The sequence below is a fragment of the Neoarius graeffei genome, chromosome 4 (assembly GCF_027579695.1).
Source record: "Neoarius graeffei isolate fNeoGra1 chromosome 4, fNeoGra1.pri, whole genome shotgun sequence".
Lineage (NCBI taxonomy): Eukaryota > Metazoa > Chordata > Actinopteri > Siluriformes > Ariidae > Neoarius > Neoarius graeffei.
Window position 1 is genome coordinate 51113253 of NC_083572.1, and position 25981 is coordinate 51139233.

The following is a 25981-nucleotide window of genomic DNA, read 5'->3' on the forward strand; positions in this document are numbered from 1 at the left end:
CTTTTTAGAATCCCCCCCCCCCATTAGATCTTCCTGAGTCATCTTGTCAAATGCTTTCTCCATTTCCCCTTTTGTTGTTTATTAGTTAGTCTTTCTGAGCTGATAAACATTGTGACCGAGGCTCGTACAGAAGTGAAGGTGGGCCTGCATTGTGCTGAACGCATGCGCTACACGGCTGCACGCACTGGGTTTATGGGCCTGGTCTTGTTGCTGCTGGAGATCGCCATAGCTGCTGTGCCTGTATTCTCCCTGGGAGCTGAACAGCCTTTCCCCAAAGCTTCCTTCTACCTACTGGGGGCGCTGTGCTTTGCCATCCTTCTCTCTGCTGCCTTCCTGTACATCTTTTACAGTATGGAGATAAAGTCCTTACAAGGAACAGAGGACCAGATGAGGATTGCAGTGGGCAGTCTGCAAGAACGTCTGAAGGAGGTACCTAGGGATAAAGACTAGGACCATTCTCAAAGGGAACCTGATGCTGTAGAGCCAGACGACTGAACAACCAAGATTCAAGGCTGTGAACACCGCTGCTGCTGAACAACTCAAGTATAGTTTGTAAGATATGTCCTTGCTTGTTGTAAGTTGACATGCCTGCTTAGACTTCAGGCAAGACTCAGCCGAACCACTCTCCAGAACTTTCTGGTTGAATCTGTCTTGTTTTAGATGGTTCCAAATCTGCCTGATGGACCTGATTATCTCTGTCCCCATTCACATCTTGTATTAACATGCGTCCTGGATGATCAGATCACAGGTGGACAGCGCAGAGTTACAGGTGTGAATTCGACCACATTCTGGTCGCACTCTTTTCCACTAGGTTAATGGGTAAAGGCAACGCTGTAACAGCAGAGACCCAAACAGCTGCTTCTTATAACTTCACTTCTTACATAATCCCATCTCTTTTTCATTTATAAATTTCGTTAGCAGGCCACCAAACCTTTGAAACAATCTGTAAAGGCGCATTATATATTATTTGTGGGAAATTTCTGCCAAAACAATAAACACAGTGTGTATGATATGTGCATGACGGCCTTTCTCCAGCGGAAATGATGTATGAAATCATAAGCGATCATGGAAGACACATTCACAATCCACATACGAGTAAGCAGCTATACGTCTCGGCTGTCCACTTGTGATCAGATCACCCAGAACACGGGTTAATGCCAGGTGTGAATGGGGCCCATCTCTCACTAACTGTCTTACTCACTTTAGTAGGCTGAAGTTTCTCCACAAGAGGGAGCTATTAGTACTACAAACAAACAAAAAAAGCATGTGAGTGGCAATTCTCACCAATAATGCAACGTGTCCTTGTTCTGAATGATGCGATTGCAGCCCAGCATATAAATTGTAGATGGAAATCTGTCTCAGGAATTTGATTGGACCAATCATCTTGCTTAATCATAAAAAAGAGAACAATCAGGAATAAGACTGGGGGTGAAAAAAAAAAGGTCACCAAAATGCAAGCAATAACATTGTAATAACAAGCAAACCTATAACAGTCCTGCTGAATTCTCGATTCTGATTGGTCAGAAGGTGTTGCTTCAATATCAGCTTCGTGTCACTTCAATGTTGGTTATTTTCCTATAACTGCACACCCACCATGTTTTATCCCTTACATACGTTACACTTCCATGTCCCATTAGAAAAATGGACCAGACACTCCTTTGTTTAATGATTTTTCACCTTATTTCTTGTAGTCATTAAGGGGTATATGCATTTTATGTTGGCATTATGCATTTTTACAGATTTAACAACTTGTATTTAAGTAGTGGGTTTTTTTTTTTTTAATACCAGATTGATTTCATTCCTGCAGGGCAGGGGCTTCTAATGACCACTAATTTCTCTTACTGTGCATTAGTGTATTGTCGTCCTTATATTACAACCCCCAATTAGAAAACATTAGGACGGTATGGAAAATGCAAATTAAAAAAAAGAAAGCAATGATTTTCTAAATTTACTTTGACTTGTATTTCATTACAGACAGTATGAACCCAAGATATTTCATGTTTTGTCTGGTCAACAAATGAAATGAAGTAAATATACATCCATTCCTGCATTTCAAGCTGGAAATGCTCCAAAAAAAAAAGTTGGGATGGGAGCAATTTAGGGCTAGTAATGAGGTAAAACAATTAAATAATGATGTAATGTCAGCAGGTGATTGTAATCATGATTTAGTATAAGATCAATATCCAGGAAAGGCCTAGTCTTTGAGTAGCAAAGATGAGCTGAGATGAGATCTCCAGTTTGTCAACAAATGCATGAGAAAAGTATTGAAATGTTTAAAAACAATGTTCCTCAAAGAAAGATAGGAAGGGATTTGGATATTTCACTCTTTATGATGCATAATATAATTAAAGGATTCAAAGAATCTAGAGGAATATTGGTGTATAAAGGGTACAGTGTTTCCCACAGACCAGGTAGCAATTTGTGGTGCTCCACTGTGCCGATGAGGGAATCGTGCGCGGTGGTGTCGTGGCGGTCGGTGGAGTCGGTCATTGGGGTGTATGCAAAGTGTTTACAGTGGGCAGTGTTCAAACACACAGTATTTTTCTTCAGAGTCACCTGCTGGGACTATTTTCAAGCTGCAAGAAGCATTTGAGATTATTCAGTTCAATCTAAATTCTTTTAAGTTCTTTAAGAGAAGACAGCTAAAACAATTTTTCCCAGAACCCTGCCTGGTTTCATTCCTCGACCCAACTTTACATTACAGGGCAGGCCATTAGTTTGCTGGGCTTGATGTTGGTGGAAAACCTGTCTTTTAAATTTATGAAAATTACTCACCAGAATTGAAGTTAAAGTTTAGTTTTTACTAGAGATGCACCGACTGCAATTTTTTGGGCCAATTCCGATTTTTCATGGAGTGTGACCTGCCGATACCGATTTTGGCCGATTCCGATTTCATTTTTTCAAACCACTTCACAGCACACACGCACTATTTTTTTCTTTTTATCTTTTCTTTAATAGAACATTCTGCCAGATTTTCAGTAATAAATTTTCAACACCTCAAAGGTTGAAAACAAACAAAAAGACATTGTTCTTTGTAAAATCTTTCTTCATGTTTGGTATTAACATATTAATTCCTGAAATAGGAAATTCACACAAACATTTTTTCTTTTCCCATCCAATATCTGGCACAAAATCAACTTCCCCCTCATATATTATTTGCCTACTGCTATGGAACACACTTTCATAAGCCTATTTGGATCTGAAAACGTATGCCTTATAGAACAACCCATTTCTTCATTCAGTATCACAATACAAAAATAATTTCCAGTCATACTTGTACCATAGCCATTCTATCATCTTTGTCAAATGTGTATTTGTAGAGTAATTTCCAATGGAATCAAGTGCAACCAAGGTTGTAAAACAGACATTTTTTTCTTTCTCTCTTTGTACAAATCTAACTAGATGTTTGGTAATAGGCTAACGTATTAATTCCTGTAATGGGAAATTCACACAACCACAAACATTTTCTTCTTTTCACATCCAATATCTGGCACAAAAAAAATTCACTATATTTGCATATCCAAATATAGTGAAATTTTTTGGCGCGCGCACGCCGGAGCTCGTTAGGCGCGCAGGACTGACACTGTTCTGCGCAAGCGCAACACAATCGCACAAGAAAGCATGTTCAAGCTGCCAGTGTAGCTGCAGTCTTTTTAGTTGCGAATTACGAGTATTTCCACTTTCATCTCTGTGATACACAAGTTTTGATCGGCAGAAAATCGGCATAGTTTAATTTTGACCGGCCGGTCATGGCCGATCACGTGAAAATCGTCCGATTCTGATCAGCAGCCGGTCAATCGGTGCATCTCTGGTTTTTACCTTAGTTTTTTGCCTTTTTGATGGCAATCTTTCAATCATTCTTTAGTTGACATTCAAGGAATAAATTGTAAAAAAACAAGCTGGAGGTTTTTATTTTAAATATTGAACTCAACACTTAATCAGTACTAAAATGAAATAAATAGTATAATGTAACAAAATAATAATAAAATAAAATATCATAATTAGATGTAAGAAACCACTTAAGGCAACACCAAGGCAACTAACAATAATGAAAAGCATTACCCTAATTGGTGCAAAGCCTGTATGCCCTATCAGAACATTTAATTCTGCATGGCTTCTTGAAAAAAAAAAAACTCCAGTGCCCTATCGTAAGGGAAGTCATTGCTGAAGCGGGATAAACGGGATAATGCAATAAGGCCGGTTCCTCGCGTCAAGCTGCTACTGTATGCATCAAAATTGGTTTATAGCCTGACTCAGGGATGTCCGTTTCCTATGATAAAGCTCATCACGAGCACGACGTAGGCTACCTTTTAAAATGAGGGGTCGGAAGGCGAATCGGGAAGGCTGCGTTATATTAGCCTAACAGGCCAACGGCAGGTCTGTGTACACGCCTCTCCGTCCCCCTCTCTCTCACTGTCTCGGTGTGTGGGTGTGTGCACGCGTGAACGAGAAGAAAGAGCATTATGAATGAACGGAACGATACACAACGGATTTTTTTTTTTGTTCAAAATCGCGAGTCTGATTGTGTGGCGATAGGAATCCATTGTGTGGCGCTGCACCACAATGGTCTATGTATGGGAAACCCTGGGGTAAAGGACTCAAGCCTAAGTTGAACACCCATGATCGCCAATCCCTCACATGGCACTGCATCAAGAACCGTCATTCATCTATAGCTGAAATAATCACATGGGCTCAGGATTACTTTGGCAAAAACTTTGTCGAGTACTGCAATATGGAGTTACATTCACAAATGCCAGTTAAAACTTTACTGTGCAAAAAGGAAGCCTTATGTTAACTGTGTCCAGAGGTGCTGTCGACGTCTCTGGGCTTGGAGGCATCCGGGATGGACCATCACACAGTGGAAACATGTACCATGGTCAGACGAATCAGTATTCCAGGTTTTTTTTTTTTTTGCAAGAAATGGACACCATGTGTTCCAAACCAAAGACAAAAAGGACCATCCAGACTTTTACCAGCAAAAAGTCTAAAAGCCAGGTTCTGTCATGGTATGGGGTTGTGTCAGTGCCCTTGGCAAAGGTAACTTGCACTTCTGTGATGGCAGCATTAGTGCAGAAAAGTACATTGAGATTTTGGAGCAATATGTGCTGCCTTCAAGGCGACATCTTTTCCAGATGTATTTTAAAACGACGATGCAAAACTACCTTCTGCACACATTACAAAGGCAGAGCTATAGAAGGAGAGGGCGCCTGTTCCCTCTATCTCCAATAGGGAGTGCGTGGCGAATTTTGAAACGAAAAATATGACAACGAGGACCCTGTACTGTTGCACACCCTTAAGATTTGTTTGTAGGATGAATGGGACAAAGTAACACCTGAAACACCTCATTACCTGGTGTGTTCATTCCTTAAACATCTTTTTAAATGCTGTGAGGAGGAATGGCAATAGTATAAAGTGCTAAATGCTTCACCATCCCAACTGTGTTTTGAAAAAAACAACAACAATAATTAATAAGGTAAAACATCAAATAATGTGCTGCTGTGTTGTTTTGAATGCAATACAGGTCAAATATTATTTCATTAATCATTGTTTTCAGTTTTAATTTCAATTTCAACATACCCTTTCAACTTTTCCTGATCTAGGGTTGTAGATGTTTCTCACCTGTACTTGATGTGTTTACACAAGTAGTAATAGATAACTACTCATTTGAAAGTTTTTTTTTTTTTTTTTTTTTTTGTCTTTTAATAGCCTCGACACTTAACTCTGTACTTTAATCATTCACTTAATTACTTTAATCATTCTATTTAATCACACACGTTAACATTTACTGTATACAGACACATTATGAATGTTGAATGCAGATACAGGTTTTTAATCACTGACCAAGGATGTGAGTAAACCTAACATAATATCAGTTCCGTGTATTTATGTTTGCATACCTCATGCATCTCTGTACAAATATACTGTTGTCTGCTCTCTGTAAACGCTGTATGCATTACTTTTACTCACTTGTCCATGAGTTCAGTTGTTGCAACAGATGCAGGGTGTTTTTTAGATGAAATAAATTATTCTTGTAACAGTTTTGCATTGGTAATGTCTTTTTAATATAATCTATGGTGTGTGTGTGTGTGTGTGGGGGGGGGGGGGGGTATATTATTCTATCCATATTCACTGGATATGAGCAATCATACACTCTGATGGGTTACACTGCTCCTAGGCTATCAGCTCATATACCATGAGTAGAGAAAAACAAAATGGTGGAGCATATTGCTGAACCAACCGAGGACGAAATAAAAACTCTACTCGAAAACAAAACCCCCATCGATCCATCTATCCATTATCTGTAGCCACTTATCCTGTGCAGGGTCACAGGCAAGCTGGAGCCTATCCCAGCTGACTATGAGCGAGAAGCAGGGTACACCCTGGACAAGTTGCCAGGTCTTTGCAGGGATGACATGTAGAGACAAACAACCGTTCACACTCACTTTAGAGCCACCAATTAGCCTAGCCTGCATGTCTTTGGAGTGTGGGGGAAACCCATGCAGACTCCACACAGAGGCCCTGTCCACACGGCAACGGATTCAGGTGAATCTGATAAAATTGTTTATCGTTTCGGCCTGGTGTCCACACGGCATCGGCGTTTTGGGTGCCCCAAAATGAAATCTTTTGAGAACGGGTTCCAGAGTGGAAAAATCTGGCAATGGCGCCGTTGCGAAGTCGTCTGGATGAGTAAAACAGATTTGTTTACGATGACGTCACAACCACATGACTGTCAGTGCTTCACGCCGGGTGGAAGTGTAATGAACTCGATGCGAGTTGTCAATAACTCCTATAACTTGGTTCATGAAACGCACTTACAAAATATTTTCACTGTGAATATTTATTGTGTAATGGTGCAAAGTGAGGGAGAGAGAGAGAATAGCCCTTAGGGCAGAGTCTTTAGTCCAAACACTGCGGAAGCAGTATAACCAAACCGCGCACTGCCCGTGCGCTTTCCAAAAACAATCCCGCCAGCAAAAACAGGGAAAAAAAAGGAGCGATCTCACCTCTTCAGATGTTGGTTTAAGTCAGACAATACATTCCTCAAAAAGGGTGTAGAAGAACAAAGTAATCCATCAACATGTAGCATTCAATTTATTCCGGACCATTAAAGAATTCTGGAGGATATCAGAATGTTGGTGTACCGGCTTCCATCTACGCCCATTCATTCCTCTTTCCGCGTCTTTCGTTTTATGCTAATGATTAATAAAACTTTATGTGGCTGATGCTACAGAAGAAGGGGTTTATGCGCATGCGTCTACTTCTATTGTTCTGGTGTCTCCGATGGGACCGTCTTACAGTGCACGTAAAGGTGTGGCATGTGTATTGCATCGTTTTCAGCAAGTGTTGCATTGCCATATGTATCTGATATTTTACTGATCCGTTGCCCATGTGGACGCGATATTTAAAAAAAAAAAAAAATCTCGTTGCCGTTGTCGTGTGGATGTAGCCAGAAAGGCCCCTGTTGGCCACTGGGCTCAAACCCAGAACCTTCTTGCTGCCAGGTGACAGTGCTAATCACTACACCACCATGCCACCTGGTTTGTTTACATTCTAAGCGGAAATTATTTTGTCAGAAATTTTTTATAAAGTTATCATTTATTGAATTTGCAAAAAATAAAAATGTGCTGGGCGGCACGGTGGTGTAGTGGTTAGCGCTGTCGCCTCACAGCAAGAAGGTCTGGGTTTGAGCCCCGTGGCCGGCGAGGGCCTTTCTGTGCGGAGTTTGCATGTTCTCCCCGTGTCTGCGTGGGTTTCCTCCGGGTGCTCCGGTTTCCCCCACAGTCCAAAGACATGCAGGTTAGGTTAACTGGTGACTCTAAATTGACCGTAGGTGTGAATGTGAGTGTAAATGGTTGTCTGTGTCTATGTGTCAGCCCTGTGATGACCTGGCGACTTGTCCAGGGTGTACCCCGCCTTTCGCCCGTAGTCAGCTGGGAAAGGCTCCAGCTTGCCTGCGACCCTGTAGAACAGGATAAAGCGGCTAGAGATAATGAATGAGATAAAAAATGTGCTGTTTCTTAAAATCCAGTTAATATGGATAGAATAAAAGTTATTCCGTTCAATCTCGTCATACATGGCTCAAAGCCAACTAGGCCTCATGTATTTCTTGATTTAGTGGAATAACTGTTAATTATATATGATCTCATCTCATTATCTCTAGCCGCTTTATCCTGTTCTACAGGGTCGCAGGCGAGCTGGAGCCTACCCCAGCTGACTATGGGCGAAAGGCGGTGTACACCCTGGACAAGTCGCCAGGTCATCACAGGGCTATATATGATCTTCCAAAATTGCTTCTAAGTAAGAATGAGTTTGTGAATACGTATCTGCATGGTGCCCTGCCATGAACTGGTATCCCATCCAGGGATTCTTCCTGGGATAGGCTCTGGTTTCAGGGTGACAATGACCAGTACAAATAAAAGCAGTGACTGAAAGTGAGTGAATGACTAATTGCATTGAAACACTTACACCACAAGGGTGCAGTCCAAGTATTCAGATTGTTCTTGCTCAAACAAATTTGAAAACTGATTTTTAGGACAACTACAAACATCGATCAACCTCATATATGGGAAACGTATAATGTTATGGTTGGCAGGCGTGCCACTAATATATGGTATAGTTGTGAAAGTGTCTACTCATGGCCCCATACTGAATAGCCTGATGATTATGAAAATTATGTAAATCATGCACGATGGACTTCACAAGCACCAGATTAAACTTAAATGAATCTATGAGGGTACGGTGGTGTAGTGGTTAGCGTTGTCGTTTCATAGCAAGAACGTTCTGGGTTCGAGCCCTTTCTGTGTGGAGTTTGCATGTTCTCCCCGTGTCTGCGTGGGTTTCCTCCGGGTGCTCCGGTCTCCCCCACAGTCCAAAGACATGCAGGTTAGGTTAATTGGTGCCTCTAAATTGACTGTAGGTGTGAATGGTTGTTTGTCTCTATGTGTCAGCCTTGCGATGACCTGGCAACTTGTCTAGGGTGTACACCACCTCTCACCCATAGTCAGCTGGGATAGGCTCCAGCTTGCCTGTGACCCTGCACACAGTGGCGGCTCCAAAGATTTTTCCTTAGGGTGGCAAAGGAGGGGCGTAGGTTGTCGATGCAGCAGTTTATGCAAATCGTAGAAATAATTTTTACTTAAGCTCAAGAAAGACTCACAATCAAGTCATCTTGTCAAATATGTATTGAGCTATTGTACCATCAAGGAAAACGGATTCAACCATCTAAACCATCTTTTCTGAAAGTATATTCCCAAGCAATGAATGGAACTATTCTGCCCTAGCGATGTATCAAAAAATAGACAGATAGCGAACGGTTTAGATTGTGGATCTTTACTGAAGACTTCAAACTTATACAGATGTGTTCATCCTCGATTTTGGTAAAACTAAAAGAAACAAATTAAGTATATCACTAAACTGAATAGCACACAGGCGAAAATGCGAGCTAGGCTGACCTGCTAGTAATGTTAACACACAACGCACAAGTTGTTTACTTTCTAAAGCCTATCACTTTACAAAACTATTAGCTTTCATTTCGTTGCCTAGCATACACAGAAAGTAAAACATAACTTACAGGTATAGCTACTACTGGATCCTAGCGAGACAGCACTCCATACATCCAACCAATGACGTTGCCTCATCAGAAGTCGAGCATTCAGAAGAATCATAACAGAAGAACGTCTCTCTCTGGGTGAAAACATTTCAAAATGCCAGGGGTGGGGTGGGGTGTGAAATAACGTAAATAACGGTAGGTAGAGATGAGATGAGAGCTTAGTATCTCTGTAGATAGATAATTGAATTTCAAAAATGTGTTTTAAGAAATAATTCTTTTTAAAATAGGGGGGCAACTGTGGTGGCAAGACATATTTTTACAGTGGCAACTGCCACCTTTTGCCACCCCTTAAAACCGCGCCTGCCTGCACAGGATAAGTGGCTACGGATAATGGATGGATAGATAATTGGAATTGTTTTTTGGATGTGGCACACAGTTTTTTTCGAAGCTAGCCTTGAAAGCTGTGACGATTAATCAAAATAATCATTTATATTCTTTCATATAAACACTAGTAGGCCCTACTTAGAAATACAACGGCCTACAGAGAACAAATAAGGTATTAGAAATTATCTTTTATTGTGTTTTTATGTTGATCGAGAAGGGTAGATGTGAATGGCATTCAATGCTTATTTATGCATATTTACAGGGGTGCTTGAAAGTTTGTGAACCCTTTAGAATTTTCTACATTTCTGCATAAATATGACCTAAAGCATCAGATTTTCACACAAGTCCTAAAAGTAGATAAAGAGAACCCAGTTAAACAAATGAGACAAAAATATTATACTTGGTCATTTATTTATTGAGGAAAATGATCCAATATTACATATCTGTGAGTGGCAAAAGTATGTGAACCTTTGCTTTCAGTATCTAGTGTGACCCCCTTGTGCAGCAATAACTGCAAGTAAACGTTTGCGGTAACGGTTGATCAGTCCTGCACACCGGCTTGGAGGAATTTTAGCCCATTCCTCCATACAGAACAGCTTCAACTCTGGGATGTTGGTGGGTTTCCTCACATGAACTGCTCGCTTCAGGTCCTTCCACAACATTTCTATTGGATTAAGGTCAGGACTTTGACTTGGCCATTCCAGAACATGAACTTTATTCTTCTTTAACCATTCTTTGGTAGAACAACTTGTGTGCTTAGGGTCATTGTCTTGCTGCATGACCCACCTTCTCTTGAGATTCAGTTCATGGACAGATGTCCTGACATTTTCCTTTAGAATTCGTTGATATAATTCAGAATTCATTGTTCCATCAATGATGGCAAGCTGTCCTGGCACAGATGCAGCAAAACAGGCCCAAACCACGGTACTACCACCACCATGTTTCACAGATGGGATAAGGTTCTTATGCTGGAATGCAGTGCTTTCCTTTCTCCAAACATAACACTTCTAATTTAAACCAAAAATTTATATTTTGGTTTCATCCATCCACAAACCATTTTTCCAATAGCCTTCTGGCTTGTCCACGTGATCTTTAGCAACCTGCAGACGAGCAGCAATGTTCTTTTTGGAGAGCAGTGGCTTTCTCCTTGCAACCCTGCCATGCACACCATTGTTGTTCAGTGTTCTCCTGATGGGGGACTCATGAAAATTAATATTAGCCAGTGTGGGAGAGGCCTTCAGTTGCTTAGAAGTTACCCTGGGGTCCTTTTGTGACCTCGTCGACTATTGCACGCCTTGCTCTTGGAGTGATCTTTGTTGGTCGACCACTCCTGGGGAGGGTAACAATGGTCTTGAATTTCCTCCATTTGTACACAATCTGTCTGACTGTGGATTGGTGGAGTCCAAACTCTTTAGAGATGGTTTTATCACCTTTTCCAGCCTGATGAGCATCAACAACGCTTTTTCTGAGGTCCTCAGAAATCTCCTTTGTTCATGCCATGATACACTTCCACAAACGTGTTGTGAAGATCAGACTTTGATAGATCCCTGTTCTTTAAATAAAACAGGGTGCCCACTCACACCTGATTGTCATCCCATTGATTGAAAACACCTGACTCTAATTTCACCTTCAAATTAATTGCTAATCCTAGAGGTTCGCATACTTTTGCCACTCACAGATATGTAAAATTGGATCATTTTCCTCAGTAAATAAATGACCAAGTATAATATTTTTGTCTCATTTGTTTAACTGGGTTCTCTTTATCTACTTTTTTTTTTTATCTACTATTTATGCAGAAATATAGAAAATTCTAAAGGGTTCACAAACTTTCAAGCACCACTGTACCTCTGCCAAGGAGGTATGTTTTCGGTAGCATTGCTTTGTTTGTTTGTTTGTCTGTTAGCAACATTACAGAAAAAGTTATGAACGGATCGCTCTGAAATTTTTTCCAGAGGTGTGACTGGGCACAAGTACCAATCCATTAAATTTTGGCGGTGATCCGGATCACCTTCTGGATCCCGGATTTTTTTAAAGGATTCTTGGCGGAGGTCTGCACCCTCCGAGTGCTTTTCTAGTTTATAATTAACATTGATTTCTCCTTCTTCGTGATGTATAATGAGAGTTAAGATCAGCTTTGTATTGCACAAATAAAGCAGTTTGGTGAAACTTTGAAGAAAAGAGTGTCCTGATTTAATGTTTTACCCAATTAGCATAAATAAAACTAATTAAATAGTAATTTCTATAATTTGTTTTTACTAATTTTTAAGTAAATAGAATACAAATCCACACACTTGAAGTCTGTGCAATGATTTCTTTACTGAGATAGCAAGCTTTCGGTCGCTAGACCTTCATCTGAAGGTCTAGCGACCGAAAGCTTGCTATCTCAGTAAAGAAATCATTGCACAGACTTCAAGTGTGTGGATTTGTATTCTATTTACCTAAAGTTTTCACTTAATCCTGCACCTTGCCACAGATGAGCGGTGATCTTTAATTCCTTTTTACTAATTTTTGAAATGTTGTATTCCATATACAACCATCTATGTGCCTGCCGATTTCCATGTAAATATCTTGGAAAAATAAAAAAGTTAAGAAAAAACATTTGATCTCATTCATTAATGAGGCCCATTTTGAACCGTGTTGTCCTCATACATAATATTACGGCAGTTTTCTAAAAATTAAGCCGTTTTTTCTATCTTTGATTGGTAATATCTCAAGAACAGATAAACATATTTTAACTCTGTAAAAAGTATGTTGTTTAGCATTCAAGTCTGAATTCAGTGAGACCAGTTTCAAGCACTTTGGATTGAATTTGAGTTTTCACCTGATATGCTTACTAATAAGGCCTAATTGTGTACACATTCGTTATAATACCTTTCCCACGCTTCTTTGCGGAATCCGTTCTCACACTTCCTTATTCTGCTGAATGTGTCATAAACATGTTGTAACATGGAGGCTGCTTTTCTGATGCATCATTATCTTAGAGGATCACACCCGGCCCTAACCGCACCCTACAGTGCAGTAGGTACCTGAACACAGTCCGCCATCATTTTATTGTTATGGCGCTGTATTGAATGTTGTAATGTGCACTTTTGGACAAGGCCCTGGTCCTACCCATGGGTGTGGCAGAACCTTCTGGATGTTTATCGCTGGGATTTCCTGATCTTTTAAACTTTAACCAAGCCCAGGCCTGCCTTGATTCCTGACACCAAGACAAAATATGATTTTTTTTTTTTTACGTATTACTTCTCTGAAACATTCTAAATGCAAACAGTTTAAAAGGTTTGTCATTTGTAACACATACTAAAAGAAAGTAACACTTCATCAGGAAAATAAAATGGTTTAATTACACATAACACCTGAAAGTAACCACAGGCCTGGATCTTTTTCTCCCCCTGATTATCACACAGCCCCACATTTTATTGTATTGATATGATTAGTTGCTATAAAAGAAGTCTGTTAAATTGGTTTTGTGAGTGTTGGCGTTGTGCTGACTCTGACCGGTTGAGTGTCTGGGGAAGGAAGGAAGGAGGGAAGAAGGGGTGGAGTGAGTGAGTGAGGGAGGGAGGGAGGCTGTGAATCCCTTCAGGCAGGGAGGGAACAGGTAAGGTTTAGGTTCCTTTAGTCAATGCGGCGGAACATCAGGGACAAAAGAACACACACTCAGTGGACTCCATTCTCGTTTGGTTTGTTCTCGGCTACAGACGAGTGTCCAAAATGACACAGGAACCCCTGAAATCGACTTTATGTTTCGGGGACATTGGAGAGACCTCGCTGGCGCTTCCGTCAGACAGTAATTCCCATTCGGGACAGCGGCGTGTCCTGGAGCAGGTTAGCAGCATGAGGAGGAGCAAGAGCAAGTACAACAGCAGAGGATCATCAGGAACTCTGTCCCCCACTAGTAAGAGCCTTCACATTCATGCAGAATGACCACGAATTAGAGCTATTGTATTTTAGACTATAGCTATTTATATACTATAATTAGGCCTATTATATAGGTTATATAGCAACCTATATATAGGTTACTATAGGCGAGCTACTGTGTATATATACACTCAGGAGGTTTGCAGTTTGTCTTTACTACAAATGGTGCACTAATACACACACAGTGCTCTCTCTCTCTCTCTCTCTCTCTCTCTCTGGAACAACAACAAAATGACCCAGGTCTGTTCAGAATGGGTTTGGTTTCATGCCTGTGTGTGGTTTTAAGTCGATCAGATGGTGTCTCTACTGTGTTTTACTGACGGTATATGATGAAATAATTGAAATGTGAAACAGAGAACATTCACTGAGTTGCTCAACACTACAATAACGCATTACTGTAAGATAGATATGAACTTCAATAATTAGAAAGTATATACACAAAGTACACTAATTTGACTTTTGTATAGGTGTTAACTCTATAACCCCAGTGTATAACTCGGTAAACTTTCTCCATAACCCTGATATATGACTCTATAACCCCAGTTTACGACATGCAGGGTTAATATTGCCTCCAGTCTTCCTGGGCTGAAACAAACAAAACCGAGACTGCAGAGAAAATTAACAATATATTTCTAAATTATAAAACCCTATATATGTGCAGCTTTATTTGTAAACGTATCGATTTGTTATTCTATTTCTATTAATGATACAGCTATTTTTGCAAACATTAAGTATTACACAGTACTGTGCAAAAGTCTTAGGCACCCTATATATATATATATATATATATATATATATATATATATATATATATATTTTTTTTTTTTTTTTTTTTTTTCATGCAAACTTTGTTATAGATTTCTATTTTATGATTTCTACACTGAGTCAGTACAAAAACATTTTAGGTTCCAAATGTTCGTGTTTTTTTTCCAGCACAAAATTAAATGCTACAGAAAACAAGTTTGTATCTGCGCAGCATATTACATAAGAGCACTTTTCAGATTAAAAAAGAAAACATAATGAAGGCTGCTGGGTTTTGGTGCAAAAATGAAAAAGCGAGTGTGACAGTGAAAGTGTCCAGAAGAACTGTAGCTGGTTCTGTAAGATGCTCAGTAAAACCTACAGCTCATTTCTTAATAAAACTGCACTCACTGTACCTGAGACTAGTATTTTTGAAAGCAAAGGGTCGTCTCACACCAAATACTGACTCTGTTTGATTTATTATAGCTTACTGCTGTTTAAAGTATTTTTTTTTTAAATGTTGAAACAGGGGCGGCACGGTGGTGTAGTGGTTAGCGCTGTCGCCTCACAGCAAGAAGGTCCGGGTTCGAGCCCCGGGGCCGGCGAGGGCCTTTCTGTGTGGAGTTTGCATGTTCTCCCCGTGTCCGCGTGGGTTTCCTCCGGGTGCTCCGGTTTCCCCCACAGTCCAAAGACATGCAAGTTAGGTTAACTGGTGGCTCTAAATTGACCGTAGGTGTGAATGTGAGTGTGAATGGTTGTCTGTGTCTATGTGTCAGCCCTGTGATGACCTGGCGACTTGTCCAGGGTGTACCCTGCCTTTCGCCCGTAGTCAGCTGGGATAAGCTCCAGCTGGCCTGCGACCCTGTAGAAGGATAAAGTGGCTAGAGATAATGAGATGAGATGTTAAAACATTTCAAGTCATTATTTTTAAGCCATTTTTGGTTGAAAGCATTTCTTTACATGTGCCTAAGACTTTTGCACAGTACTGTATATTTCCTATATATTTATTTATTTATTTATTTATTTATTATAAAGACGCAAGTGTTTTACTGGGAAATATGCCACTCATATTTTTTATGTGAACTACATCTGGGATATTGAGTAACATATTTTCCGATATCCTCTGAGGAAATTGATGAATTGTTTTGATAATTTTAGATATTTTTGTTTGTGGATGTGTCTCGATGATAAAAAAAAAATCTTTTTTATATATGAAGTATATGAAGTTGATCTTCTCATGTTCAAAACCTCATATTTTTCATATGAAATAAATCACAGATCTGAGTGACATATTTCCCAATATTTCAATCCGATGACGTCACTCCCAGTGTTTTCCTGCTGATAGACGCATGTTGTCAAAATGGCGAACCAATTCAAAATTAAAATTATTTTGATTAACTTGCGTATTTATAATAATAATAATAATAATAATAATTATTATTATTATTATTATTTTGTGTGTGTGGATGTGTCCAGATAATATAAAGAACATTCCACAGTGGTGTGAAGACATTAAGTTTATCTTCTTGTGTTGAAAAATATGTTATTTGTTTGCTTTGCTCACTTGTGAATACATTCACCACTTGAAGATAAATTTCATATCTTCACACAACCATGTAATATCCTTCATATATCGCATTATACAGCCTGTATTTTACATATATAGTGTTTCTTATATATATATATCTCCATACACACACACGAGAGTAAGTCAAAAAGTTCTAAGACAAATTGAAAAAAAAATCATTATTTATGAAAATAACAAAGCTATTTCTCTAGATATCCTCCATTTAAATCTAAACACTTCTGCAAGCGGCGTTTCCATTGGAGAATTCCTTCTTTGTAGAATTCTGGAGGATGTCTTTCACACCTTTTGAAATTATAACATCTATCTTAGAACTTTTCAACTTACCCTCATATATATATATATTTGTGTGTATGTGTGTGTGCACATAATTTACAGCATTTCCAGAGAAAAACCCCTCCATCCTCTGTGCGTAAAAATATATAATTGATTTATAGATTGCATACCCTTATTCTGTTCCAAAAATCTAGGTCCAATTGAGGTTTTTCACCTGACATTACAGGGTCACGTGACGCCCCGGTGTCCGCCATTTTGAAGGTCAAGCTACATACTAACGCTGCAGACAGAGAGGGAGAACCAGCTTGAAAAAAAAAACGTGTTACAGACACCGGATCCAGTGTAAATAGCTGCCGGAGCGCGCTCCGGCTTGCTCCCCCTCAAATTAAGCAGCGCGCTCCGGCTTGCTCCCCCTCAAATTAAGCAGCGCACTCCGGCTTGCTCCCGGAGTGCTCCGGCCGAGGTTCCGGAGCGTGCTCCGGCTTGCTCCCCCTCAAATTAAGCAGCGCGCTCCGGCTTGCTCCCCCTCAAATTAAGCAGCGCACTCCGGCTTGCTCCCGGAGTGCTCCGGCCGAGGTTCCGGAGCGCGCTCCGGCTTGCTCCCCCTCAAATTAAGCAGCGCGCTCCGGCAGCTATTTACACTGGATCCGGTGTAAATAGCTGCCGGATCATAATTACAGTAAACTAGTAAATACAGTAAAGGAAAAACTTGAGACTGAAAGGTTTTAACAGTCATCCAAATAACTGAACGTAAACATTGCTACAGTAACATACTAGCTATGTTGTTGACATTAGCTAGTGCTAACAGCTAGCTGCTAGTACACTGCTACAACACAGACACCGACCCTAATAATACAGTTCTTGGTCATTGCCTGGTAACAGCAAATTTATAACGGGCCATGTCTCAACAGACTAAGAAGTTATTTCAATGACATTTAATAACATTTTGTTTATCCTGAGGACCGAATGTAAATGAAAATGTGAACAAACCTTAGCTGTAATAAGATGGCGACAACCGGCTCCAGGGACGACCCGCTGATGTAGGCATGTTACCCAGCCTGACACAAAATATTTGTAGGCATCCAAACTCTTATACGCTTTCAGATCAATACCTGTGTATGGCGATGGGTTTTTAACGACATGGGTATACAGATCATGTGGGCCGAAGTCAGGTAAAGACGAGGGCTTCGTGTACTTCCGTACGTCAGTGAACAATCCTGGTGGAAGCAGGTAAACGTCGTTCTCTAAGCCTGCTAACCTCAATTTTTGCAAATACCTCTCCCTCTGCTCGCCCTGTAAATGCCCTACATCGCTGGATAGTGAAGGTGTTTTCTGCATCTCGGTCCTTTTTCTTTTATGTTTTTCATTTGTCGCCTTCCTCGCATTCAAACGGATTCGAGCCGTGACGTCCAAAATGGCAGCCTAACGATGCATCACATGACTTGGTCACATGGGTGAAAAACCTCAATAGAGGAAACATTTTTTGTTTTATTATATCAGTAAAAAATTTTAGTGGTGTCACACGTTTGTCTTTATTGTCCATAAGCAGTAACACATTACATAAGTGAACACTATAATTATGTCACATTAGGGATTGATTGTTAAAGCAAGCCAACAATTAACAGTGTGCTATCATGTTTTATTATTCAACATAAATATCTAACTATGTATTGAAATGCCCTGTGCCACAACTTTAAAAAAATATTCTGCCCCCACCTTATGGGGCATTCTCTTGCATGAGATCAACTGAGTGTGTGTTGAGTTCACTATTGTGTACAGCACCAGTCAAACACCGATTCGTTCATAGGTTTTTCTGTAATTTGACTATTTTCTACTTTGTACAACAATACTGAAGACATCAAAACTATGAAATAACATACGAGACATATATAGAATTATGTAGGAAACAAAGAAGTGTGGGAAAAACCCCCCAAGACATTTCATTTTTGAGATTCCTCAAACTAGCCAGTGTTTACCTTGATGACGCTTTACACACTATTGGCATTATCTTAACCAGCTTTATGAGGTAGTCACCTTTTCAATTAACAGGGGCCTCATCAAAAGTTAATTTAGTGGAATTTCTTGCCTTTTTAATGTGTTTGAGGTCAAACAGTAAATAGCAAATAATAATACAAACACAGTAAATAGCCCTATTCCACAACTTCAATAATCCATATTATGTCAAGAACCGCTCAACTAAGTTGAGAAAAGAGAAATGACAGCCATCATTATTTTAAGACATGAGATGTCTTTTAACCCTTTGATACAAAACACATGCGCATCCCTTCTAATGCACAGCATGGGTCAAAAATGACCCGCATTCATTTTCCAGGTTATTTCATGCTGACTGAGTTTTTCTTTGCTCTATCTTTTGAAATCAATTTATTTTATGATTGAATATTCCAAGTATTCTTTAAATATTTTGTTTTTAATTACCACAAATCATTAATTTAATTTTTTCTTTCCTACTTTATGAACAAAAATACTTTTTATATTACTACACATGGGATATCCAAGTGTGATTTTAAAATTAAATGTCTTAATACTATAATAATAATTTGTTTCAAGTAATTACTTTAGCAGTGAATGGGGCCAGTTATTTATTTATTAACTATGTAGTTAGCTAAGCCAACTACAATAAAATTAGCTAACTAAAGTAGAATATGTCAACAGCTCGGTAGCTAATAGTAATTACTTGTAACTTTCTGACAAGTAATCTACTCACTCTCAGGGTAACCTAAACATCATCAATTTTTTTCTAAGGTAATGTTAGAACAATTGAAAAACATTACTTGCATGTATGAGATGGGCAAAGGGCGCTGTGCTGAGCTGTGAAATGTCTGACACAAGCACAATTCACAGTTCCCACCAAACGCTGGAGTAAATGCATGCAGGTCGGTTCTGACCCATGTGTGTAAACTTGATGTAACTGTGCTTGTTCATAACTTAAGAAAGGAAAAATAAAAATGATGATTTGTGCTAAACAAAAACAAGATATTTACTGCATATTTGGAAAAGTAAATGACAAAATGAATTTATTTCAAAAGTATATCATAGAAACACTCAGCCATACATGAAATAACCTGGAAAATGAATGCAGGTCGTTTTTGACCCATGTTGTGCATTAGAAGGGTAGTGATACAAAAAGGGGTTTTATTCAAAAAGTAAGAAAGGAAAAAATAAAATAAGGATGTATGATGATCAAAAACAAGTTAACTGAGGAATACCTTGAATACTGAATGATGGAATTAATTTATTGCAAAGATATAGACGATAAAAACTCAGCCGGGTCACTTTTGACCCATGTTTTGCATCAAAGGGTTAATAAATAAAAATAAAGAAAAACTATTGAATTTGAAGGTATGTCCAAACTTATGACTGGTACTGTATGTGTATGAAAAAATTATATTTATAGTGTAAAATAAAATTAGAATAATTATTGATTATTCATTTGGGCATTTCTTCCAGGTTTATATACAGAATATTATTTTTTACTTAACCTGTTAAGACGCATCTGTAAAAAACTTCACTACTGCATTCTCCTCTCTAATTAGGCCCCAAGAGTGACAGCGTGCTTCATGAATATAAGTTCTCCCCGACGCATCTAAATGGATCGGACTTTGTGTTTGAAAGCACCTTGGGAAATGGACAAGCGAAAACAGTAAGTTCTTTGTTTGTACTTAATAAATACACTTTCTGATGCTTTTTTAAATGAAAAGATAATTAATTCCTGTCCAAACAAAATGTCAGACATACTGTATATAAAAGTGAAGAACTGAGCTTTGGTTTCAATGTGCAGATACATTCTGAGCATATGCAAAACTTTTCTGGCTATAACTGCTCTTTCTGCACACACATTGGCTCAATTATATTACTTCCACATATCCACAAACTTTCATTTCATTTCCATGAGCACTAGCTTTGCAGTTTATTAATAGTTAATAGTTTATTAAAAAGGTTAATAGCTTATTGTACTATGAGACGGTGTGCTAGTTTCTAATTTACAGTAAAATTCAATTAAGTTAAAGGTTTTGTCAATGAATTGAACAGATTTAGAGAAAGTAGTATTGCAAAAAGCTGAGAGCTAAAAAAAATTAATTAAAAAAATCAATAACATAAAACATACTCCAAAAATGATTCTCAAATTTAAGCATAAAACATAGTTCATAAGAATGACCGCTTGTCGTGCAATGGAACATGTCAAAGAAGAAACAAAAAGCACATTCCATCTGAATGAGTTGTTCAGTGAATGGTGAGTCATGATCAGAACATGCAAACAGATCGATTACAGTAAGTGACTTGAATTAAGAACTTGCTAAGTGGGAGTTTGGCTACAGACCCCAGAGTGTAACACTCAAATTTTTTTCAGATTTTTTTTTTAACCTAATAATTTTTTAAATTTGCGTATTTAGAGATACAAACGGTGTTTGATGAGTTGTGTCAACAGGTTATTGCATAATTATGCTGTGTTCTACAGCTGGGTGTGTGTCAAAAAAAAAGGGGTCAACATTCTGTCACACGGAAAGTCCTGGGAATGATGTATTGGACCTGTATGTGTGTTTTGACGGCAAAGTGTGAACACAGTTAGTGTTCATCTGAGGTCACCCTCAGTACATTAATCAAAGGAGGAAAGTCAGAAAAGACTCAGAAATTACTCATTAGTCTGCGGTGGCGGATCTGTCTGAGCTTACCTTTAAGTGAACTCCTATAAATCTTACTCAGGAAAGATTTGTTGATGTTTCCTGAACTGAAAAAGCTAAACTGGTAGAACTTATAAAGTTGCGGATACTTGTAGAGAGAAAAAAAAGATACTTATGACAAAGTATTATTTATTTACTTACTTCCTGTAAGTGTCATGATGTTGAGTGAAACCCATCTATGACCACACATTAGTCACAGTCTCTAGAAGATGTACAGACTGTTCAGGTGCTGACAAATTTGTCTGAATCATGACTCAAATATTATTTTGTATTTTATTAGCTTGAACTTTACATACATAATAAAATATATATTTTATTGTAGCACGTGAAGAAACATAATTTTCTCCCTATACATTGAATGCTGCACATATGAAGATATGGTACACATTCACAGTCCTCTTGTCTATTCATATCCACAAGAATAACATTTGTAATTTGCGACCTTATCCCCTTTATAGTATTGAAATTTTTGGTGAACAGTCATTTTTACACATCTGTCCAGACATGTAGCTCCTCGACAACCACATTCATATTAATTGCCTGTTCCTTTTCCAGAGGAGCCAGAAGCAGAGCATAATGCAAAGGAGCTTAAGCACCAAGTCAGCCAACTATCACAGGATGCCAAATAACATGTTTCAGAACACCTTTGCTTCTCGAACCATGCCCAGTGCCACGGCTGACCTCTATGCCAGTCAAATGGGTGTTAAAGTTAACACCAGCCAATGGAACCAGCAGTACAAGCAGTCAAAAGTCCTGGAAAGAAGGGACAGCCAACCTGTATCCACCAGCCCTGTTCAAATGAAAGGGAACGCCATTTCTCAGAGCACCAGCAATCATTTAATTAGCAGAACTACCATCAACAGGCGACCTCCTTCTGCCCACTCAAATTCTGACCTCAAGCTCCCAATGGCTAGCAAGATCAAGGATGAGATGAACGGGTGAGTTGAAAGACCTGATGTCCATGATTAGGTTGTACTGAAGAGTCAAATTGACAATTAAGGGTTTCTTTGGTGTCGATTATCAGAATGAACGCAGAGGCAAAACAGTTTGATATCCCATTATCAGAGGCGATAAGCTGCATCAACTCTGGGGATGAAAGGTATCAGCTGCACGGAGCTTCTGTTATTCTGCATAACACATACACAGATGACAAGGCCAAAGAAGAGGTAAGCAAAGAACATTTCATCCAAGTCCACATTTGTATTTGACAGATGTAATATACAGAAATAATGAACTGTAATATTAAAGACACAGCAAAAGCTTTAATGAATGTCAACTCAATATTTCAGCCTGTAGTCCTACTGGAGCAGTGTGTGGGCATCCGGTGGTTAAAATCAGTGTTGTAGTTGAGTCACTAAACCTCCAGTCCGAGTCCAGTCTCGAGTCCCCATTGTTCAAGTCCGAGCCAAGTCCAAGTCATTAAAGAAAATTTCGAGCCGAGTCCGAGTCGAGTCCGAGACTCCAACCGCACCATTTGACGGTGGCTGTTTTAGCACCTTTAGCATTATTTTGTTCCTGAATGTGACGTATGAACAGGTGAATGTGCGTTCTGTTTGTCAGGGAGTGTGAAGTATTCTGTCAGAGATGGTTGGGAGACGGATGTAAGTGCAGAAGGTGTGTTTATTAATACAAGTGAAGACATAAACAATCCAGAACAGCAGGCAAAATCATAAAACAGTAAAACAGGCAATAGGTCGAGCGAGGCACAAACAGGCTATTGTAGACCCGGCAGGATCAAAAACGAGAAACAGCAAATTAGGGATCAGAAAAACAAACAAGGAAATAAGGCTCAGTAATGTGTCAGCAATGCAACTCAATACTTTGCTAAGTAAGTGTGTTTTCACAGTTTTTATATTGGCACACTGATTGCGCCTTAATCCTGTGTGGTTGCAAGTTGTTAACAGCGCGCACGAGAGTCTGCTTGGCACGCGCGCCATCCAGAGCGCGCCCGAGAGTCAATCTGATGCACGAGACAAGGTGTGACACTCTTGCACGAAATTAGTATAAAAATTAATGTAGATATAAATATCTTATGTCAAATTATTATGGCATGTTACAAAAAAATTAAAAATCAGAGTCCTCATCTCCAATTTACGAGTCTTAATGCAGTTAATGCACGAGTCCGAGTCCAAGTCCGAGTCATCAGTGCTCAAGTCCAAGTCGAGTCACGCGTCCTTAAAATTAGGGCATGAGTCGGACTCGAGTACTACAAGCCTGGTTAAAATCCAAATTTTCTGAAATTTATTATTGATGCCGCATATAGGAAAGAACATGTTTTTGTCATCACAGTGGAAAGGCACTTTTATAAAAATCAGATATTTGCATGCTATACCCTACGGAAGCCGAGACAGGCCCTTCATATAATCCTTTTTTTTATTCACCTTGTTATCCCGAGATAACGACATAATTAATTCAGGATCTCGAGAAAACAACACAACTAATTCGAGATCTTGAGAAAACAAAACCGTTATTCCAAGATAACAACATAATTAATTCAGGATCTCGAGAAAACAACACAACTAATTCGAGATCTCGAGAAAACAAAACCGTTATTTCGAGATCTCGAGAAAACAAAACAATTATTCCATGATCTCGAGTAAACAGCTGAGAAATGGTTCATTCAGGTGCGCCAAGAGACTTGTGATATGCTGACTTTGGGGCTATTTCTCATTCTGTATAGACGCAACTTTGGTCATTAGAATGTCTGGAATAATCGATCACCTAATAAGGCAATATTTTGATCAGGGGTTGACACAGGGAGAGATTGCATTAAGTCTTTTAATAAGGGATAATTTCAAAATTAGTCCGTGGCACCTCCGCAGAAGACTGGCCCGGCTTCGTCTCTACCAACGGAGATACAGTGATCCAGCTGAGATCGTGAAATAATTGTTTTGTTTTCTCGAGATCTCAAAATAACGGTTTTGTTTTCTTGAGATCTCGAATTAGTTGTGTTGTTTTCTCGAGATCCTGAATTAATTATGTCGTTATCTCGGGATAACAAGGTGAATAAAAAAAGATTATATGAAGGGCCTCTCTCGGCTTCCGTACTATACTCACCAAACCAGTGAATATAAAAACACAACCGTAAATACTCTATATGAGTGCAGCTCCCATAAAACGAGAAGTAACATGGAGCCACAGCATGTCATTTCTGGCGTGAATGGACTTAATCTGAAAACCATGCACTGCTGTTACTTTTCAGCCCTCTCTTGCACACCACCACAGTGCTGCTTTCTGCATCAAACTACTGCCAGAAGTCTCATCTCATTATCTCTAGCCGCTTTATCCTGTTCTACAGGGTCGCAGGCAAGCTGGAGCCTATCCCAGCTGACTACGGGCGAAAGGCGGGGTACACCCTGGACAAGTCACCAGGTCATCACAGGGCTGACACATAGACACAGACAACCATTCACACTCACATTCACACCTACGGTCAATTTAGAGTCACCAGTTAACCTAACCTGCATGTCTTTGGACTGTGGGGGAAACCGGAGCACCCGGAGGAAACCCACGCGGACACGGGGAGAACATGCAAACTCCGCACAGAAAGGCCCTCGCTGGCCACGGGGCTCGAACCCAGGACCTTCTTGCTGTGAGGCGACAGCGCTAACCACTACACCACCATGCCGCCCACTGCCAGAAGTTTAGTTCAATATTGTATTTTCTCACTGATTTCATGTGGATGTGGGGCATCATGAAATAATAATTTCAGTATGTGAATACTGGAGCCTCAAATGGTTAGCTAGGTATACCCATGTAACACGTCTGTGGAAATAATAGCTGAAAACTTTACATCATTTTCACCATCTGAACTGCATATTCCTTCTCTTTTAGGTACGGAAGCTAAATGGCATCACTCCATTGGTGTCCTTGCTTCACCACTCAAACCCTCAGGTTCAGCTGATGTCAGTCTCTGCCTTGCGTAACCTCGTCTTCAAGAATTCAGCCAACAAGGAGGAGGTACGGCGCATAGGAGGGTTGACCGAGGCTTTGCATCTACTCCGAGACACTAACATGGCCGAAACTCAGAAACATGTGACCGGTGAGCAGCTGCAATTTTGTTTACCTTGCAGTCTTGGGGCTCTGAAAAACATTTAATTCAAAACTAGGATGCTGCACATGCTGGCTTGATTTAACATAATATTAAATAAAGGAATATAATCCAAAATAATCTTCAGGGGGAATTAAGATTGGCCCTTCCTCCTCTACCAGTGAATAAAAATACTATTCACATCAGTCTACGGTGCTTATTAGGTAGGTAGTAGGCAGCAATCTTAAAACAGCGATCAGTGATTCAGCTTTGTTTAATGCAGTCAGGCCTTTCATAAACAGCAATTCAGACTTGTAGTGGATTTTTCTGCTGAATAATCTTTTATCAGATACTCAAAGCTGAATTTTATCTCATCTCATCTCATTATCTCTAGCCGCTTTATCCTGTTCTACAGGGTCGCGGGCAAGCTGGAGCCTATCCCAGCTGACTACGGGCGAAAGGCGGGGTACACCCTGGACAAGTCGCCAGGTCATCACAGGGCTGACACATAGACACAGACAACCATTCACACTCACATTCACACCTACGGTCAATTTAGAGTCACCAGTTAACCTAACCTGCATGTCTTTGGACTGTGGGGGAAACCGGAGCACCCGGAGGAAACCCACGCGGACACGGGGAGAACATGCAAACTCCGCACAGAAAGGCCCTTGTTGGCCACGGGGCTCGAACCTGGACCTTCTTGCTGTGAGGCGACAGCGCTAACCACTACACCACCGTGCCGCCCTGAATTTTATCTCAAGATCTTAATATATTTGATCAATTCCTTGTTG

General features: G+C 39.7%; 2 protein-coding genes across 4 annotated transcripts in view; both read left to right on the top strand.

Annotated features, from left to right (window-relative positions):
* smpd2b (sphingomyelin phosphodiesterase 2b) overlaps positions 1–6040 on the top strand; it is a 37469-nt gene extending 31429 nt beyond the window's left edge. For both annotated transcript variants that reach the window (XM_060919330.1, XM_060919329.1), the window contains one exon: positions 86–6040. In XM_060919330.1, the coding sequence (XP_060775313.1) occupies positions 86–450 (365 nt within the window). In that variant the 3' untranslated portion in view covers positions 451–6040. The remainder of the gene's footprint in view (positions 1–85) is intronic.
* A 7477-nt stretch (positions 6041–13517) lies between these two features.
* The window catches only part of pkp1b (plakophilin 1b), a 42057-nt gene continuing 29593 nt past the window's right edge, over positions 13518–25981 (top strand). Inside the window, exons 1-5 of one of the 2 annotated variants that reach the window (XM_060919332.1) lie at positions 13518–13832; positions 20012–20118; positions 21713–22095; positions 22182–22323; positions 24992–25199. In XM_060919332.1, the coding sequence (XP_060775315.1) occupies positions 13649–13832; positions 20012–20118; positions 21713–22095; positions 22182–22323; positions 24992–25199 (1024 nt within the window). In that variant the 5' untranslated portion in view covers positions 13518–13648. The remainder of the gene's footprint in view (positions 13833–20011; positions 20119–21712; positions 22096–22181; positions 22324–24991; positions 25200–25981) is intronic. The other variant, XM_060919333.1, reaches the window with a different exon arrangement.